Genomic DNA, 20,641 nt, shown 5'->3' on the forward strand with positions numbered 1-20,641 from the left:
AGTGTCTTATTTTTCTTTAGAAGGCAAATTGGGCTTGAAGGTGCCCTGCTAGTACACAGAAGTGCAGACCAAGGACTTGTGGTCTATGACAGGTGCTGTACAGAGGTAGAAAGTGATAGGGTCTGGAGCTGGACTGCCTGCATTCAAATCCTGACCCTGCTACTTCTAGATCTGTGACGTTGGGTAGTTACTTAACCTCTTTGTGTCTCAGTTTCCTCAACCACAAAATTGGGATAACTTGAGTTGATGCTAATGCTGCCCTCTCAAGATGACCAATGGACCCTACTACTACCAAACCACAAGAACTTCCATCACAGAAGCATCTCCTGTGCCCCACTCCCAGACAACAGAGCCCAGTCAATACTGGAGCCCAGAGAGTGACTGGCCAGGAAACCAAACCATTAGTCACTGCTGGTGTCATAGTCATCTCCAGCAAATGACCTCAATCTCTTGGGCACATGAAGAAGAATAATCAGGAGCATCAGAATAGAAGCTTCTGAGTTCAGAGGAAAGCAAAGGTGTGCAAAGATCCAGGCACAAAGGGCGAAATCTTTTTTTTAATGTAGGCTATTTTAAGCACAAGCAAGCAGAACTCTCCAGAGGTCAAGCCATAGATATAAATATGTATCTAAGTTTCATGGAAGATTACTCTATCCAAAACCTCACTGTGATCCAGACAGACCAACTACATCTATGGTTCTTCTTACCTTTTCACTGATGACAGTCACAGTAGCATCCGCCACGTTCATGTTCACTGATGGCCAATCCTCCTTGTTGGATGAGGTCATAAGACTTTCTATGGCATTGTTCAGGGTATCTATTCCTGTGGATAGAAGGGATAATTGTAAAAGTCCTAAAGCTATTTACCACTTTCAAATGTGGGTCCAAACTGATCTTTTTTTTTTAATAGCCCCAGAAGACATTTCATTCTTTGCATTTTGCTTAAAAGAAATGCTAGCTTTTACAGAAAGAAGGGTCATGAGAAGTTCCAGAGATTTAGTGTGTGATGTCCTATCTAATTGGACCATAGTACTCCTTTCTCTCCAAAGGTTCCTCAGATGCAAGTGTAGAAATAGTACTCAAGCAAATGCTACTCCTTTCTAAGCATGGAGCCTTAGAAAAGGGGACACAACAGAAGCTAGCATCCACCAGAATACCCCAATCTTCCTTCATCGTACTTTGTTACTTAAATAAGGCCAAGTGTGGGTGGCACCTTTATAAGAGTTGTATGTGCTATTCACTGGGGCACTTTTGCTGGATGTTCCCACAGATGCTTTTTAGGGGGATGGGATAACAACTTTATTGAAATATAATTCACATAATATGCAGTTTACTCATTTAAAGTATATAATTTGTCTATGGCCATGCTACCCTTAACAAGCCCAATCCCTTCTGATCTCAGAAACTAAGCAGGGTCAGGCCTGTTAGTACTTGGATGGGAGACCACCTAGGAAGACCAGGTGCTGTAGGCATAAAAAATAAAAAATAAGGGATTGTAAGCTGCCAAGGTCCTTGCAATCTGTGAGGTCAAACAAGGGTTGCCTCGCCTGAAAAAATAAAAAAATAAAAAATAAAAATGAAGTATATAATTCAATGGTTTTAAATTCATTAAGTTGTGCAACCATCACAACAATCAATTTTAGAAACTTTTTATCACTCCCCCACCAAAACTGCTCTATCTTTGAGGATATACCACTTCCTCCCAGCCCCTTATCCTTAGGCAATCATTTACTTAATTTCTATCTCTAGAGATCTGCCTATTCTGGATATTTCACACAAATGGAATCATAGAATATGTGGTTCTCTGTGACTGGCTTCTTTCTTTTAGCATAATCTTGTCAAGGTTCATCAATGTTGTAGCCTGTGTCATTACTTCATTCTTTTTTATTGCCAAATGAAATTCCTTTGTATGGCAGTATCACATTTTATTTATCCATTCATCAGTTGGACATTTGGGTTGATTCCATTTTTTGACTATTATGAATGATGTTGCTGTGACCATTCATGTATAAATTTTTGTGTTAACACGTTTTCATTTCACTTGAGTGCCTAGGAGCAGAATTGCTGGATCAAATGGTAACTCTATGTTTAACCTTTTGAGGAACTGCCAGACTGTTTTCTGGGTCACACCTTAAAGGAAAGCATGAGGGCTCCCTCAGCCCTTCCTACCAGTCCACCAGTTGACAAAAACTAAAGCAGGTGCTTTTAGTTTTTTTCCCAGAGATGGAAGCCCCATCTGAGAACAGCAGAGCCCTTTATAGCCCTGGATCAAACGTCTCTGGAATGCTGGATAAATAAGAAATACGTGTCCATCTTGTTAACACATGCTAGAGCAGTGGCCTAATTCAAGACAAGGAAAGGGGGTAAAACAGTAGAGCTATCCTTCCAGGAGGATGAACACCTCCCATGAGCTCCCGAACACTTGCAAAGTGCAAAGACATAAATGTTTCACATACCAACTGGTTTGTCTACAGGTAGCATGCCCAAGTACTGCACGTGGAACTTCTGCACCAGCTCAGTCTTTGGTGTTGGAAAATCTACTACAGGGAACAAAAGGAACATGTCTCAGTGGTTCCAACATACACATAAAAAATGGCCATCACTCTGTATCATCTGAAATGCACTCCCTTTGCCACAATAGTCTCATGTTTCTAGAGGTAAATGAGGCAATTGTTCTATAAGAACGGAGACATTGAGGCTCTGTCAGTCAAAATTCCATTCAACTTTCATTTCCAGGCAGAAAAACATTTGAAAGCAGGAACTAGAATCTATGTGTTAAAGCTGTTATAGTCTCTTTGATGTGTGTGCCTAGTAACAGCTGCTTTTGGTGTCCTATTTGTTAGGTGTGGTTTCTGCTCAGAGGAAATTTAATCACAAAGGGTGAAATCAGGGGAAATAACTAAAATATTAAAAAAAAAAATTATATATATATATTTTAACAAGCTGGTCCTTACCCTAGGCTCTACATGAGCTATAAAACCACTAAAGATAATATTCTTTAATCTTGTCCAACAACAACAAAACTCATCTTGGCCCTTCATGCTTGATCCTATTGACACAAAATTAACTTTATGCCAGGGGAGGGCACCCACTGCATGCTCAGCACGTGTTTGTTGAGTGTGGTTTTTAAGATTAAAAGCACCAGGGAACCGCCTGAAACCCTTTGGTTCCTGACTAGGATGGAGAGCGCCATCGTGAAGATGGCTGACCTACCTTGCAAGGGAACATCAAGATTCACATTGGTTCTTTCCTGTAAGGAACTGCAGGCCAGGGCTTTGGCATTCTTCCGTTCCGCCATAATCTGAAGAAAAGACCACTTTAGTTTATGGTTACAGACTTCCTGTCTTCAGCTATTCGAGCCAGTAAAATGCCTGAGCTCATTTCACTTCTAAGTTAAACCAACTAGTCTATTGCTTGACTTCTCACTCCTGAATCATTTAGCTGCATATTTTGAGAACTGTGTTCATTTTCTCCAGGGTTAAGAGGAAAATGACTATCCTGCACAGTATCCAGTTTGGTTAAAATTTATTCTTCCAGTCACCAGAATCCCATCTCTATTAAAGCAAACAGAACGAATATCCCTAGTCATGCGTGGACCTGCTGGCCCATTGTGGTCAGGTGAACACAGAGCAATGGACTTCCCCCATTGCCTCTGGAGGATGACTTTTAGGTACTTTTCAGAGCTCTGAGGACAGATTACAGGAGTCCCCCCTTATACTCAGGCGACATTTTCCAAGACCCTCAAGGGATATCTGAAACCTTGGACAGTACTGAACTGAATATATACTATGTTTTTTCCTATACACTGATACCTATGATAAAGTTTAATTTATAAATTATACACAGTAATAGATTAACAACAATGACTAATAATAAAATAGAACAATTATAACACTACACTGTAATAAAAGTTGTGAATGGCTTTGAGGCCATTATTAAGTAAAATAAGGGTTACCTGAACACAAGCACCGTGATACCATGGCAGTGGATCTGATAAACCCAGAGGGCTACTCAGTGACTAGTGGGTGGGCAGCTTATACAGCATGGATATACTGGACAAAAGGATGACTCACATCTCAGGTGGGATGTAGCAGGATGACATGAGATTTCACTATGCTACTCAGAATGGCATACAATTTAAAACCTGAACTGTTCATTTCTGGAACTTTCCATTTAATATTTTTGAACTGCGATTAACCATGGTAACTGAAACCGTGGTAAGTGAAACTGCAGATAGGGAAGGACTTCTTACTGTACATGGGTTTAAATCCCACCTCCGCCACTAACTAGCTGGGTGATCCCTTGTGTCTCATTTCCTTCACTATACATGAGATGATAATATTTATGTTCACTACAATGTTATGTCAATTCTGAGGATTACATATAAGCACCCAAGAGATATTTGCTGCTATTGTTATTCTCGAACTGTCCAGATCTGTCAGCTGCCTTCCAAACTGTCTCTATTGTTAGAAACAATAATGTCTCCTTAAGTTTAGGGACTGAAAGCCCATCCTTCAATGACCCCCCAAAGCAATTCATATCTTCATTCCCAACCCCAGCTTTCTACACCAGGTGGAACGAAAGTCATTTCCTCCCCAAAGCTCCATTCTGCCCATCTCCAGATCTGTGTCTGGGACAGTGGGCAATATTTATTGAGCATTTACTGTGCCATGCGATGACCTGAGGGCTTTATACTAGAATAAAGGCTCCATGTGGGCAAGGACTTTTTTTTCCTGTTTTGGTCTCTGCTGTCTCCCTAGAACGAACAGTGCCAGGCACATAAATGGTGTTCAACTGTATTTGTCGCATGAAGGGATGAAGAAAATAAAACCCGGGGAGTGTGCTGCAATCCTGCAAAAGGTATAGTCACGTCTCAGTCTTATCAAGCATGTGAGTACGGGTGGGATACGTGTGGTGATCCCTACGCCAGCACCCATACTGTATCCCCCGGTCCCACGGGTTAGAGCAGCAGGCTGGTGGGCTATTTCTTTTGGGGCTAGGGATAGCTCCTTGCCCTACCCCTTCTGTAAGAACTGTGGCTTGTACCTTCTTCACTTCTGCTGCTCAGATACTGGCCTGGACCATAGTGATGGCTGTGGCCATGACTTGGGCTTTGCCAGCTCAGGAGGAATTGTGAGCCTGGGTCATAACATCAGCACAAAACCAGAAAGGTGATGTTCAACAGAGGTGATGGCAAAGTCCTGTTTTTAGATTTGATAAATAAGTGTGATAAGTAAGTTCTGGCTGTTTGGCCACCTGCTATTTGAACACAAGCCAGTCTGTGATGTGGTTGCTAAGAACAACAATCACCACAGTGTTGAATCTTTGGAGGTCGTAAAACAAGGCGGTCTGTTCTCTGCCAGCCCACTTTGGGAATGCTGCATTCATTTGGGGAAACTAACCAGATTATGCCCAGAGGAAGATGGTTAGGAGCCTGGTAAGCACATGTCCTGAAAGTGGCTGAAGAGGCAGGGGTGGGGATTCCGTAGAAGGGAGGCAGTCAGGAGCAGAAAGACTTGACGAGATACTTGTCCAGCACCTCTAAATGTGCCAGGCACAATGCACAGCCTTAAATATCTTCAAACAACAAAGGGTAGCCCAGCAAAGAGACAAACTAGAGGAATGTTTCTCTGTTGCTATAGATCACAGATCTCAAGTAAATGAATAGAGGTTTCAGAGAGGAAGATTTCTGGTCAACACCAGAAAGAACTCTGTAATAGCCAGAACCACTCAAAAATAGAAGAGTCTCCTGAAAAGTGCAAGACCCCACCAATGGAAGTCAACAGAAGTCAGTGGATATCCATGGATGTGCTGGGCAGAGGGTACAGATGCTTGTATTAGGATGCTAGAGGGAGTGAGGAAATAGGGTTGGACCGGTGGTGTCCAACTGTTTTCGTTCTGAAGCTCTGTGACTCTGGTTAAGGAAGTAGGGCCCTTACCAGTGTGAGACAGTGACCACAGCCTTGCCTCACAGCTGGCAGTTTCCATGAGCTGCTGTTTGTCCTCATGAAGTCAGTGTATGTTCCTGGGAACCCCGAGCCACCTACATTTTCACAGATGCCCCAAATGGTTTCTCAGTACTCTCCCCTCTGTGTTTACTCTTTCAGATCAGGTCGTCTATTTCCTGGGAAATCTGCCCTGACTCCTTTGCCCTGTTTTCTAGCTGGGCTCCATGTACACATCTCTGCCACTGCACCTGCCGCTGTTCTGTCCACCTGTTATACTCCCACTGTGGGTGGGACTAAAGCTCTACTCATTTTGTAGGTGGAGCACCATTTAGAGTGATGCTCGACACACAGTGCGAGCGTTCTCCCAATCCTGGCTGAACAAGCAGTTTGCCTGCTTCTCCAGGCCTCAATTTACAGGTCAGTGTGTCCCCTCTTCTGCCCTTTCACACCCCTTTCTTTGCTCAAGCAGTGAGAAAAGAGAGGGATAAACCACTGTGCCCTAACCCACCTTACCTTGGAACAGATTTCGTGGAGACTCGTGGCGATGGCTTTCGCTGGTGTGTCACATCGAAATACATGACATTTCAAAATTCTTGTGTCTTTGTCTCTTGCTACATAAGCAAAATCTCTGTGCAAACAAAAATTATCAGGACATTAGAAAAAGGAAACTATCAATACCCAGAAACAGTTTTATGGATATTAGGAAGTCATTTGAGTAAAATAACTGAAGGCATATGTGTTAAGTGGCGTTGAGCTGGCTCTGAATCCTAGCGACTCTGAGAATGAGTGATGCCTACAATGTCCTGTCCTCAGCGGCCCACTCAGCTCCTGTAGACTCATGCCTAAGGCTTCCTTTATGGAATCAAACCATCTCTTATTTGGTCTTCCACTTTTCTTGCTGTCTTCTATTTGTCCCAGAATTATTGACTTTTACAAAGAATCCTGCCTTCTCATGATGTGTCTGAACTAGGACAGCTTCGGTTTTGCCATTTTTACCTCCACTGATGTTTCAGGTGTACCTTGGAGATACTGCTGGTTTGGTTCCAGACCACTGTAATGAAGTGAGTCACATAAAATATTTGGTTTCCCAGTGCATATAAAATTAGGTTTACACCATACAGTAGTCTATTAAGTGTGCAATTGCATTATGTCTAAAAATATATACATACATTAATTAAAACCTTTATTGATAGAAAATGCTAACCATCATCTGAGCCTGTTGGAAAAATGGTGCCTACAGACTTGACAATTTGTAAAAATGTAAAATGTGCAAAGCACCATATAGTAAAGTGCAATAAAATGAGGTATGCCCATCAGTGTTCCCCAATCCTGGTCTTCTGTACTCTTGGAATCTCTAACCTTAATGAACACTGAGTTTTAAAGAAATCTTTCTAGAGAAACGACAAACATTATGATTATAAATATTAAGATTTTAAACAGAAAACAGGCTTGAAAAGAATATGACTCAGTATAAATACTATTGCGACAAAGACGGTGGTGTAGCAGAAACAAACCGACAGACTCTGATGTGTAAACATGAGCACAGAGAAGGGATCAGGCCCACAGCTGCTGAAGGAAGTTGACAGGCAATCACAGGGTGAGCTGGAACACAAAGAGACACCACAGGCTGAAACTCCGCCACTAGCACGTGATCCTGTTAAGCACTTCTCGTACTCCAGAGCTCCGGGCAAGGGCAGGATTAGCTCAGACACCACAGTGAGCATGCAGCTGGAACTGGCTTTACTATCTGTTTTACTGATGAAAAGGATACTGACTGTGACATTATCTGGCTTCGAAAGAACCATGCCAAATTTCTCACTGTTATTACTGGAGGAGAGTGGTTTAAAGATCAAAGTGATTATAAAAAATAAATGCCCAGATGTATCCATTTCGTAATAGATCACAACGATTTTATTCCACATGTTGCTAAGCCAGGATATTGTCTGTAGACTACAGGTTAATTCATTTTTAATTATTTCTTTTAATGTAAGAACTGGCAGTCTTTTCACAGGTTATGTTTGACGCTTTCCCCCAAATACCCTTGGCCTCCTTGGAAAGGCACAGGGATCAATGCACTGAAGGCCATCGGCCATCACGAAGGCCCAGCTGGAAGAGCCTCCCCGCTACTCCACCACCCCGCTGTGCCCCAGGCAGTCCTTTAGCAGGGTGGCCCTAAGCCCTGGCCCCAAGTCAGGGGCATCTTTACCTGGCTGCCCCACAGGCCCTTTGACCTTAGCCTGTCTATATCTTGCTCAGTGTCTTGCTGTCTACAACCTTCTCCTTCTTCCTCATGTCCCATCTCAGTCGGTATCCTTCATGTTTGAACCATCCTGACTCCTCACCATGTGTACCCAACTCCCAAGTTCAGCCTATATTACTTCCTGAAAATATCCTGAACCCACCCTTTCCTCATTGGCCCTACCACCATTCAGACATTCTAAGCAGGTTCTTGCCTCCCTGCCTTTGCTCATGCTATTTCCATGCTCTTGCCATGGTTTAGGACACAGCTGAAGCTGGATAAGCACCATTCCTGGTGCTGCATGGTTTCTCGTACACTGCATTTACCACTGGGTACCATAAGTGTCTGTTTATAAGTCTGTCTTCCGTACAACTCCTTGAAGCTCTGTGAAGATGATTTGCTCCTCATTCATTCCTGGTACCCAATCCAGGCCCTGCCGTAACATATACTGAGTGCTCCTTCCTCTCGTCAGCATGGGGCCTGCAGCGCACATACTGAATTCCTGTCAGGAGAGCTGGCCCTTGGTCAGAGGCATGAAAGGGTCCTAGGACACTGGGCTAGAGGGTGAGTCTGAGAGAGGAGGTGGGCCAGACTTTGAAGGATAAACACAGTCTTCTTCCATGCTGTGTTTCTGAGGCCTTTCTATCCTAGTCTCAACTACCAACAAAGCAACATATTACTTGAAAAAGAGATGGAAAGAAGGCATCACCTTTGGAGTCCATGCTCAAGGGAAGCCCTGTTCTTGGCTCCCCTCCTTCTGGCTACTCTTCTTTTCTAGATGGATCCTAAAGTAACACATACAGTGTCTCACCACACACAACTTCTTTCCTTCAAAATTCCATGTTCAGCCACAATTTTTCTGAGGTCAAATTTCTTCAAAGCCCTAAGGTCACCCAAGCAAAGTCCTTTGTCTGGATTTTAGGAGCTCCAAAATCTGTCCCATTAACTTTTCTAGCATTGTTCCTCCAACGAAGGGGCACTCCCCTCTGTTCCAGAAAGGTGGGCCTCCATGTCTAATCATGGCATCTCCCCTCACTTTGTGACCACTGGCCTCCCTGCACTGTCTGGACTGCATCATTTCATCTACTCTGTATACTCCGGCCCAGAAGCCTGCCTGGCCCTCTGGCCCTAAGGACCTTGCTTGTGTCTAAATGCTTACAGCACTTAAATTCTGTTCAAGAGCTGTAGTTACTATACAGGTCTCAACTGTGTCTGTCCTCTCTCAGTAACAGTAAGGAACAGCCAGAAGGCAATGAATCAAGACTCAGGCAACCCGAATACTAGTCTTATTCTCGATTCCACTGAGGCATATAACTTTGGACATGGAGTCTAATCTCATCTCTAAGTAAGGGGAATATGCAAAAAAAAAAAAAAAAAACCAAATCATAAAAAACATGATTTTCAATGGCCCTTCCTGGTTTTGACACTGGTATAAGCTTCTAGATCCATTGTGTTCTCCTTGAGTGCTGGCTGACCTACGGGCAGACACTTCCAATGTTGCCAGCATGGAGGGTGAGACTAGCTGTGATCAATAAGCAGTGGATTGTTCCAATCAAATGTGGCTCTGTGCCCTCTGTTCTTTCCTATTTTTTAAAAAAATTATCATTAATCTTCATTTTCTTCTGGCTCAGGAGAAAGTGATTAACACCTAAGGCAACCAACCACTTAGAACCTACATCTTCCCAAAGGGAAAGCTCAGTAACTGCGGGGTTTGATTGGGAAATTTGGACAATTTTTTTACTGCCTCATCTTTTCCTGTTCTGTCCCAGGCACCAGGCTAATGATCAGGGAGGTAGAAACCTAAATGTCCATGAGTGTGAATAAACACGATAACTAACTTTTTGGAGAGTTCATTTGTTCCCAGGATAAAGCAATTCCTCACTATGGAGGTCAAGAGATTTGCACGTCTCTTCTATTTTATTCACATGAAACATACCCTGTGTCATCCTAATGTAGCTGAAGCCCCAAACATGGGGATTTGTGAGAGGTGAGGAGGCCTCTTTTTAGACAAGTCGAACAACTTCCTTTATGTGCAATGAAGTATATGGCTGATCTAATCTCACTATCATTCAGAATAAAATCCAAACACCTCTTAACTGGTTGTTGCTTGGCTTTTTAGTACACGACTTCCAAAAAAGGCTGTTGTGGTAGACAGAATAATGACCCTCCCAAGATGGTCATGTCCTAATATCAAGAACCTGTGTATGTGTCATCTTACGTGGCATGGCAAGATACTTTGCAAATGTGATTAAATTAAGGATCCTGGTATAGGGCTATTAACCTGGATTATTTGGGTGGGCTCAACACAATTACAAAAGAAGACGCTTTCCTTATGAGTGAAAGAACAGGAGCAGGGTCCACGACTTTCTCTTGGAATCTCTAAGAGGAACACAGCACTGCTAGCATCATGATTTTAGCCTGTAAGACCCATTTTAGACTTCTGACCTTCCAGAATTTTAAGAGAACAAATGTGTTTCTTTAAGCCTCAAAGTTGGTGATAATTTGTTACAGTGGTGATAGGAAACTAACAGAGCTTCCAGATGGCTGTCTTTTAAAAAATTACGCTATAGCATTGAAGACTTATATTTAAAAAAAAAGTATTCACTTCCACAAATACCTTCTGAGCTATTATTATGTACCAGGTACCAGAGATGCAAACACAAACAAGACAAGGTTCCAGCCTAGGAAGCCCATTGTCTAATTAAACTGACCTCAGTGAGATATGAGCTACATCTTTAAATATAATAAGGACCTCACCAGAGTAAGAAGGGCAGTGGATGGTTCAAATGAGCATGAGCAAAGCACGAGATAAGAAAGCCCGCAAGAGTGTTTAGGAGAACTTCCAGTCGTCCCATGCATATACCTTTGGTCCTTTGGTGAGGGGCCATGATGTGGCAACTGGAAAGTTGTACAGCAGTCTAGAATCTGTTTGTAGAGTGCCTTGTGCCCTGACAGGAGTCTAGTCCTTATTCAGAGCCAACCAAGCCTTGTAACATGGCACATGACCCCATCTGACATGTGTTTTAAAGTTCCTTCTGGTGGAATGAAGTGGGTCAAGAAAGGAAACACTGCGGGCTACTGCTATGGTCCAGGTGAGAGTGGATGAACAAGGTGCAGGCTAAGTTAGCATCCTGAGAATAGGGTAGAGGAGACAGATGGAAGAGAGGTACTGACAGGATGGTGTAGATGAGGGAGAGAATCAAGAATAACTCTGGAGTCCCTGCTAGGACAACTAAGCACCCTCCTACTAGGGCAGGGAGAGGGGAGGGACGTGGTGAAGGAAGCCGATGAGCTTCAGGTTGGACAACAGAGTAGGAGATACTTGAGGGACAGCAGGTGGCCAGGCCCTTCGAGCAGGTGGACATGTAGTCTCTGAAGTCAGGGGAGCAGATGAGAGTGTGAAAAACAAGAAAAGACAAACCATGCCTAAACCCTAAGGAAGAAACACATTAAAAGGTTTAATTGAGGCTGAGGGCCCAATGAATGGACGGAGAAAGAGTATGGGGAGGTGGAAGGCCTAAAGACAACAAAGAAGGGTGTTTGCGAAGTCTCCAGAGCTGCAGAGGCTGAACAGCAGGAGACCGGCAACATGAAGGTCTGTGGTGATGTTCGCCTCCTGGGCCCTTTCCCTGGAGAATGAAGTTCGGGACCCAGCTTCAGGAGACTGAGAAGCACAGAAGTAAAAAAAAAAAAAAAAAACAAAACAAAAACGAAAAAAATCCAGAGTACATATTCCTTTTTCTTTTTCTTAAACCTTTCATTCTGGAACTTTTCAAACATTCACAAAAGTAGGAAGGATAGTCAGTGAACTCCCATGTCCCATCAGTCAACTTCAACAATGATCATACATTGCCTGACTCAGCCTTTCAGATAGATGATTTTTCCAATCAGTGTTATGATCCTAAAAGACCATAAACTCTTTGCTCACATGTAAGAGCAATTTAATATTTTCTAGAGATTTTCCTGTATTCTGAGGGGGACAAGAAATTGCTTTATGATAAACCTTCACAGTTAGAGTATTCCTTACCGACTGTGCAAATCAAACTGTCATATGGGCCCAGCACCACTCATGTGAATTTGACAGAAAGCACCAGGTGCCGTCAGGTGTCACAGAGCCAGTGACTGTGACACTGTGTGAGGGTGCAGGACAGTCCGCTGTAGGACATTTTAGGTGCCTTCACCTGTGGAGCCCTCAGTGGCGCTCCCTCATACCCCTTCACTCCTCAGAGCTGCCAGTGGCGCTTGGGCTGCAACTACCTGGATTCCACAGCACCAAGAGTATCCTATCTTGGAGCTGAGATGGGCTCAGATGGGCTTCTATGCCACCTCCAAATGACCGGGTACTCCAGTGGTCATGCACCTCCAGAGCCTCAGCATGTTCATCTATAAAACCACAGAGTTGGCCCAAATGACCTCTGAAGTTCCAGTCAAACTACAGGTCCTGTCTTTTCCAACAAATTCTTCTAGATATCTGTCTGTCTGAGACATTCTGTCTGACATTCACCAGCAGAAACCATTTTCATCCTTTGTTCCAACTCACTCCATTTACAACACTAGTCCAGGAGCCATTTGCTAAAAGAGGCATTTGCTGGTCGGGTCCCCTGCTCCCCACACATGGAGTTTCATCCCACTGCTTTCTTGAAGTCATGGGAATCACTGAGTTTCCTTTATAAACCAGGAAGTGGAAGGTTTACAGCTGTCACTTGTTGTGTCCCTTCTGTAAACCATACCAGAAGCGAGTACCAGGAATCAACTACCTTTTACTATTTGTTTACTGAGCCCTTGTGTTTCCGGCTCGTTTTGTTCCTCTCCTTTTGCTGTTCTCCCTGGCTAATTATTCTGCCAGGGGACCAGCCTCAGGTTCTGACAGGGAAAAATGTCGGTACTATGATATCTTCACATGACGGCTTCAAATTTCTTAATGCCCACCCCCGCGCCCCGCCCCAAAAAGGTTGCTTTTACTATTCTCACTTGAACAGCGTTTTAATCAACCTTTGGATGGTTTAATCCATCTTTATGGAACAAATGAACAATTCTTTATTCAAATGGACTTTATTAAAAAATAGCCAAGAGAGAACTGCTCACCCTTTCCCTAAATCGCTCCCCCAGAACTCCCTTACGTAAATGGGATTTGCGTAAAGATTTTAAGAGGAATCTACAGATCTCTTACTACTTACTTAGGCTAACATTTCAAAGTCTCATCTATTGCAGCCCAGACAGGTGGTACTGAGAATATTCTAGTGACATGAAACCTTACTTAATGAATCAACCTGTTCATTTGCTGGAATGTTCCTGGTAAACCAAAATATATTTTTTCTAAATAATGAACTGAAACTTGCCTACCTGCAGCTTTTGCTTGTGAGATCGAGCTTTGCTTTCTGGAGCAACCCACAACAGGCGATCTCGTCAGCTACACAGCCCAGACTTGTCTGGCAGCAACTCCTCCTTCTTTTCTGTTAGACTCCATTCCATTTACTCTCTCACCAAATCTCCTCTGTTAGTGTCCCTTATCACGTCTCCTTAATTTGATACCTTCTTCCACAGAATCCGTATTTGCTCAGGTCAAATGCACATGTTTGATAATGGGAATTTGTGAAGGCTGACATGTGATAGCCTTTCGATTAATGGTAGTTATTATTATAATGTTGTAAAGAACTCAAAGAAAAAGCCCACTTTGAAATACTGTCTTCTTACCCATGAAGGATGCATAACCAGTCGCATGTCTGTGAATTATAAAGACTTGCTGAAATGTACTTAAAGGCCCTTTCCTTCCACGTTATCTTTTTGTAGAAGCTGTAAGTCACCAGAGTTGTTACTACTACAGAGGGCAGTGCCACCCTACGTGCAAATAAGGACAAAACAGCAGCAAAGAGATTTGATGCAAACATCCCATTTCTAGTCCTTTATGATAAAGGGCTTTCTCTTTTCTTTGTTTCACCTCTACAGGGCCTGGAGGGAGGAGGAGTCCTGTTTCAAGACTGCCTGCTCTGCTCTTCTTTGCCTAACTGCTCTTTTTTTTCTCATTGTACTTTGAAAATCTTGTTTTGGGGGTGGAAGGAGGGAAGAAGAAGGTGCTGAGAGATGTTATCTTCCTAGATGGCCAATTTAGAAAGTTATATACTCACATACGGCGTTGCTTTTTCACTTTTATCCAGTGGCACATACACCACATGCAGGCGTCATTACTTTCACAAAGCTCAGGCTTTAGCTTGGTAAATCAACTTTTTTCCCCCTTCCTTACAAGCTTAAGAAGATGCTCAGTTCATAAACTCTAAAAGGTGCATCCCAGGAACTTATCACCTGGGTAAACACACATTCTCCACAGGGAATCCTTGACCAGGCACCTTCGTGAGACCACAAAGGCGGTGGAAATAGCAGATCTGAAATTCTACCACAAGCAAATAATTCAGGTGGCTTTCGTGGACCAGAATCTGTAGCCCTCTCCAAAATACAGTCTTACTGTTAATATTCAGAGCAACTGCTACTCAGTGGGGAGACCTGAAGGTAGGAAGTAGCAAACATCTAAAAATATCCTCACTACTGGCTTACACAGGACTTGCCCTCTCTTTAGATGAGGGAGCTCATGTCTGAACACACAGCCTTCATCCTCCAGAACCTTCCACCACCTCCAGAGGTCAAGTTTGCAAATACTCTTAATTATACCCCCCGGAAGATTGAAAGTGTTCACCAACCAGTCTATGCCATCTCCCTTTCCATCCTCACCACTGAGCACAGACAGCAGCTCATCCTCAGGGAGGAAAATGGCTGCCAGCTAGAGATCGCTTGGCCTGCCAGGCGGGAGTTCGTCTGAGATTGGTGCAGACGCAAAAAGGCGACTGCCTGTGTCTCTCTGTCACGCAGTAACCACAGCCATTCTTTCAAGGAGGAAAATTTAAAAACTTTCTTCCATCAAAAATGGGGCTTTTATTAAGTGACAGAGCTATGGAATGGTGGAGCATGAAGTGCCCAATTAGCCAAATGGGCAGGCTGACATTCAAAGCACACACATCTGAGGTATAAATGCCTTTCGTTTTAGAGTTATATCCTTTCCATAGTTATCTTCTTCTCGATGTGGGAAGGGAAAAGAATTCCATATATTTTCACTAATAATTGAGATTGAAATTGAGTCAGTCCTTGTAGCTATTAGCCTAGAGCAAAACCTTACCAACAAAACTAGAGAATATATAATGTAAGTAAGTCTTGTTGATATTAATTCAAGAAGCATGAAAAGTCTCCTTATACAACAAGGTACATAACCTAAATATTACTATCATGTCTACTCCCTAACATGCTTATGAGACTTTTTCAGCCATTAGTGAGAGTGACCAAGTTCCTGTTATACTTAATCACACTGACTATCACCTTCCCCAAACAGGGTCGAACTCAACAGAGGTTTAGGGACTCAGATGCAACTCCATATTCTATTTTAAATGTGAGACATATAAGAATGATAATGATAACGGGTTAAACATAACAAAGTTCTGCCTTTCAAAGACAACGATGGCTGTGATGACGGCAATATGGCATGAAGAAAGCAAGAGAGCTTTACCAGACACTTTAAGACACAAGGAAGAGGGAGAAGTGAAAATTGATTGGTTACCTCTCTCTGAATCCGGGAATGCATGAGGGAACAGAGCAGAAACAACACGTTAGTATTCACACAGCATCCAGTAAATAAAACAGTCGTGTTAACAGCAACTCTGAGCACTGACATTCCATTTTATTTCCCAACTTTGCTGCAATTAATAGCCCTTCAGTGCTTATTTTAGCTGAACTCTTACACAGAAGTGTGTATTTTGAGCCACTTTACGATGAAGTCAAGAGATGCCAGCTGAGTTCAGAGGCAACATATCAGCCAGGGGAGGTAATCGAGCTTAAAATATCACGGTCAAATACAGGAAACTGTCTGCAGTAAACACTGGCAGAGCACTTATCTTCATTTTCCAGCTCCACCTGTTCCCAATAAAAAAACATATGGAAACAATGACATGGAAACAGCCTTACCCATTTTACTAGCACTCCTGACATTCTATTAACAGGGCTACATTATAATTTAGGTAACTTAATTTCCTGAAATGCATCATGAGAGGGCAACAGAACAGGAGGGAGCAAAGGCAGAGCAGAAGGTCAAGGGCAGAGGTGGGTAGTGGGAGGGCCAGGAAATGAGCACTCAAAAGGGTGAGGAAACAGACATGTGCCAGGGCAAAGAGGAGCAGCATGTGGAGAGAAGCCGACAGCGATTTGGGGCTTGGGGCCGAACACCCTGAGTTCCACCCCCAGACTGCTCTTGAGCCACCAGGGTTACCCTAATGAATACCCTAATGAAGGCAGTTAATCTCCTGAACCAGAGCGCTCACGTCACCATCCCCTTCTGGTCTCGTCACAGCCAATTTGAAAGGGCGCGAGAGCAGAGCCCTCAAGTCGGTCACATGCATGCATTATATGTAAAGCAACTGGACTGCAGGGGCAGGAGCGCCAGACAACACGGAGGCCAGGAAGAAAGCCAACTTTCACAGAAACCACTCTTTTAGGTGCCCTGCAGCCAGGGTCATGGAGCAGCCAGCAGGACCCTACAGATATGAGAGCTAAAATCCCAGTGTGAAATAGCAAGCACGCCTGCCAGTGAACCACAGTCATTACATGGGAAGGCAGAGCTGTACATTCTGATATAGAACAGTGACAATGACATATTATTAAGTGGGGGAAACCAAACAGGCAAACAATCTAAGTTGCAGATACATGGTCTTGTCTGAAAAGCAAAGTTCGAGTGTGCATATGCATAGTAAAAAGTCTGGAACATAACATCCAGACTGTCAGTTGTCATCTGGAGGAGGAATTATGGAGGATTTTATTTAGTCTATTTGTTTGAATATTACACAATAAGCACATGCGACTTTTCTAATACAAATAAGTGAATATCTCCACATTTCAGGGAAACCACTGTGATGAGCATACGCCAAGGACCAGGTAACAGCACTAGAATATGTGTGACTACTATAGTCACATTCCCAACAACTATGCCTTATTGAGCTCTGGCTCTGCGTTGCCCTAACAGCAACTTGACAAGGTAAATATTACTGTTCCCACTGATAGAAGAGACAAATTCAGAGAGGTTGAGGAACTTGAAGGTCACACAGCTAGTACATGGCGAAGTCAGAGTTTGATGGTGAGTCTGCAGTACTCTCTAATTCTAGCCTTCTTAGGATGCACATATGATGGGTATGCAACACTTCTTCATAGCCTTGCAGAACCATCTTATGGTTTGTCTCACAAATAACCCACGTTACTACGCACAGCTGTTTAAGAAAGGAGCAAAGGGTTTGGTAAAGAATCTGGGATTTTAGATGAATGAGGAGCCTCTTTCTCTTTCCTTGGCCTGTGAACTTTTGAAGGGGAGAAAGTGGATGAAAATTCCCGAGAGGCCCTTTAGGCTGAGTAGACAGAACTGTGTTCAAATTCTGCTGGTAGTTGTGTTCCTTCGGGCGTTACTTATCTTCTCTTTTTCCTGGGCTTCCTCTATGTGCCAGGTTAGATGGTGTCCCTTCTGGAACCTGCTTCTGCATCAGTGAAAAAGGGGTAAGGACAGCTGGCTCAGGGCAATCATGAGAAGAATTACATGTGTAAGAGAGTACCTGACACGAAACAAAACACAATAAACTGCATCATTATAGTTAGTACCACTGAGTCACTTGATGGTTTCATGTCTCAGCTGAGTCGTGCTGGGCAGGCAACATTTGGGACGAAATATCTCCCATGGAAGGGAGGTCAGCTGGAGAAGGATTTGTGGCCCTCTCCTTGGATTTGCTGGGCACGTGACCACAGAACGAGGGGCAGTCACCTCCTGCTCACGTCCTTGTGTACTGCCTCAGCCCCACTATCAAAGTTAGTCTTTAGAGGCAATTCAGATAATCAACAAAGGATCTAAAAACCTGGAATCCAGTCTAATGCTGAGTAAACATTAGGCAAGTCACTTAATCTCTTCCGAGTGTGGAGTTTCTCATCTCAGATTAGATGGTCTAGGAATCGCCTAGTACTCAGATTTCTATCAGAAAAGGATTTGTTAGGAGCTTCGCCTCCTACTAAAAAGATCGGTAGGTGGTAATTCTTTGAACCACTTTTGATATATACCAAATGTTTTTAGTTTTTATTCTTTTGCTTTAAATTTTATTTTATTATTAATTTCAAGTATACAGTACATTGGTTAGACATTTGTATAGTTTATAAAACGATCCCCCTAATTGCTCGTTCTCTCTTCTGGCTTGCCACCTAGCCATATTAATGCTAACTGCACTCCCTATGCCGTGCTCCCCATCCCCATGACCATCTATCAACCTCGAATTTGTACTTCTTTAACCCTTCACTCCATTCTCCCAGACCCCTAACGCCCCTCCCCTCTGGCCATCACCAGATTATCCTTTATATTTGTGAATCTATTTTTGGTTAGTTTGTTCTTTTGTTCTTTAGATTCTGCATATAAATGAAATATGGTATTTATCTTTCTCTGATTTATTTCACACAGCATAATAACCTCTAGTTCCATCTATGTCATTGCAAATGGTAGGATTTCATTTTTTTAATGGTAGAGTAATATTCCATTGTATATATGACCCATAACTTCTTTATCCAATTGTCTGTTGAAGGGCATTTAGGTTGCTTCCATATCTTGGCTATTGTAAATTGTGCTGCCATGAATACTGGGGTGCACAGATCCTTACGAATTATTGTTTTGGTTTTCTTTGAATAAATACCCAGAAGTGCAATTGCTGAGTCAAAAGGTATATCCATTTTTAATTTTTTGAGAAACCTCCAGACTGTTTTCCATAGCGACTGTACCAATCTGCAATCCCACCAACAGTGTATGAGGGTTTCCTTTTCTTCACATCCTCGCCAACACTTGTTTTTCTTTGATTTATTAATGATAGCCATTCTGACAAGTGTGAGCTGATATCTCATTGTGGTTTTAATTTGCATTTCTCTGATGGTTAGTGACCTTGAGCATCTTTTCATATGTCTATTAGCCATCTGTATTTCCTTTTTGGAGAAATATCTGTTCAGGTCTTCTACTCACTTTTTAATTGGATTGTTTTTTTTGTTGTTGTTGAGTAATATGAGTTCTTTATATATTTTGGATATTAACCCCTTATCAGATGTATCATAAGTGAATATCTTCTCCCATTCAGTTGGTTGTCTTTTCGATTCATTGATGGTTTCTTTTGCTGTGCAAAAAGTTTCAGTTTGATGTAGTCCCATATATTTATTTTTTCTTTTGTTTCCCTTGCCTGAGGAGATATGTCCGAAAATAAATTACTAGTAGCAATATCAGAGAGATTACTGCCTATGTTTTCTTTTAGAAGTTTTATGGTTTGGGGTCTTACATGTAAGTCTTTAATCCATTTTGAGTCTATTCTTGTATATGGTGTAAGAAGATGATCCAGTTCCATTTTTTTTTTTTTGCATATATCTGTCCAATTTTCCCAGCACCATTTATTTTAGAGACTGTCTTTACCCTATTGTATATTCTTGCCTCCTTTAGTTTTTTATTCTTAATGAAAAGCTTATGCATAGTGTATGGCAAAAACATTGCCCAATAACCTTAAATCTAGAGTCTTGAGAATACAATATTTTTCTTTTGTGTATAATTATTATTGGAGCCTTGGATATTTTAAATCAGACCCATTACTAGTGATTCGCCTAAGGAAATAACATCAATACGTAGCCACCGTGGTTTTCCCTGAAGGCAGAACTTGGAAAAATGACATTACAAACTTTTAGCAAGGTTAATTCTTTTGGGGTTAATAGACATGCTTGATTTAAGTGTCAAAGTGAAAATAGGGACTTTAGAGTGATCTTTGAAATGTCATTTAAAAAATGCAAAAGAGTCACAGTGGCAGCCGCTACACCAATTTGACACCTTATAAATTTGCCAGGGAAAAAACATCAGCCCAAAGCTGTGCTTCTGCCTGAGACACACTATTCTGAGAGTGGAGAAGGCTAAATTTAGAGTTGGGCACAAGCTTACTCCCTTCTCATAGTACAAGATGCCAATGGGAAGAATTAAACCCCAGAATTAACTCCACACCAGCCGCATACCCAAGGCTGCCTAATCGGTGATCTGTGTCTTGGGAAAATGAATGTGGGAGTAATTGGCATTGCTTTCATTAGAATAAGCCTGGAATAACAGAACTACCTGGCATGTGTAACTGGGCATCCAAATAAAAAGGACACTTCTCAAAATAAATAGCACACCAGAATGACAACGTCTGTTTCAGCTTTTTGGAAGAGGACACTTCTCCTAATTCCCAGCACAGCCATCTACTTCTTATGCAATATACAACCATACTGCCGTCAACTTTTCACAAACAGCAAGAAGAGCAGACTTGGCAGTGTGCTTCTCGCTCCATTTTTGCACTGCTTTGTGCTACTTTTTAAATGCTTGTATTTCAGCACTGGGGTC

At 42.5% G+C, this 20,641-nt stretch overlaps 1 protein-coding gene and 1 pseudogene across 21 annotated transcripts in view; one reads left to right on the forward strand and one right to left on the reverse strand.

The window, feature by feature from the left end:
- Window positions 1-20,641, reverse strand: part of APBB2 (amyloid beta precursor protein binding family B member 2) — a 338,648-nt gene that overhangs the window by 8,557 nt on the left and 309,450 nt on the right. For 11 of the 21 annotated variants that reach the window (XM_023532208.1, XM_023532198.1, XM_023532211.1 and 8 more), the window contains 5 exons: window positions 15,788-15,793; window positions 6,462-6,576; window positions 3,214-3,301; window positions 2,457-2,540; window positions 708-823 (listed from right to left, as the gene is read on the reverse strand). In XM_023532208.1, the coding sequence (XP_023387976.1) occupies window positions 708-823; window positions 2,457-2,540; window positions 3,214-3,301; window positions 6,462-6,576; window positions 15,788-15,793 (409 nt within the window). The remainder of the gene's footprint in view (window positions 1-707; window positions 824-2,456; window positions 2,541-3,213; window positions 3,302-6,461; window positions 6,577-15,787; window positions 15,794-20,641) is intronic. The other 10 variants (XM_023532202.1, XM_011362773.2, XM_023532212.1 and 7 more) reach the window with 3 other exon arrangements.
- On the forward strand, window positions 1,355-1,472 carry LOC111741556 (annotated as a pseudogene).

The sequence above is a fragment of the Pteropus vampyrus genome, unplaced genomic scaffold (genome assembly GCF_000151845.1).
Source record: "Pteropus vampyrus isolate Shadow unplaced genomic scaffold, Pvam_2.0 Scaffold79, whole genome shotgun sequence".
Lineage (NCBI taxonomy): Eukaryota > Metazoa > Chordata > Mammalia > Chiroptera > Pteropodidae > Pteropus > Pteropus vampyrus.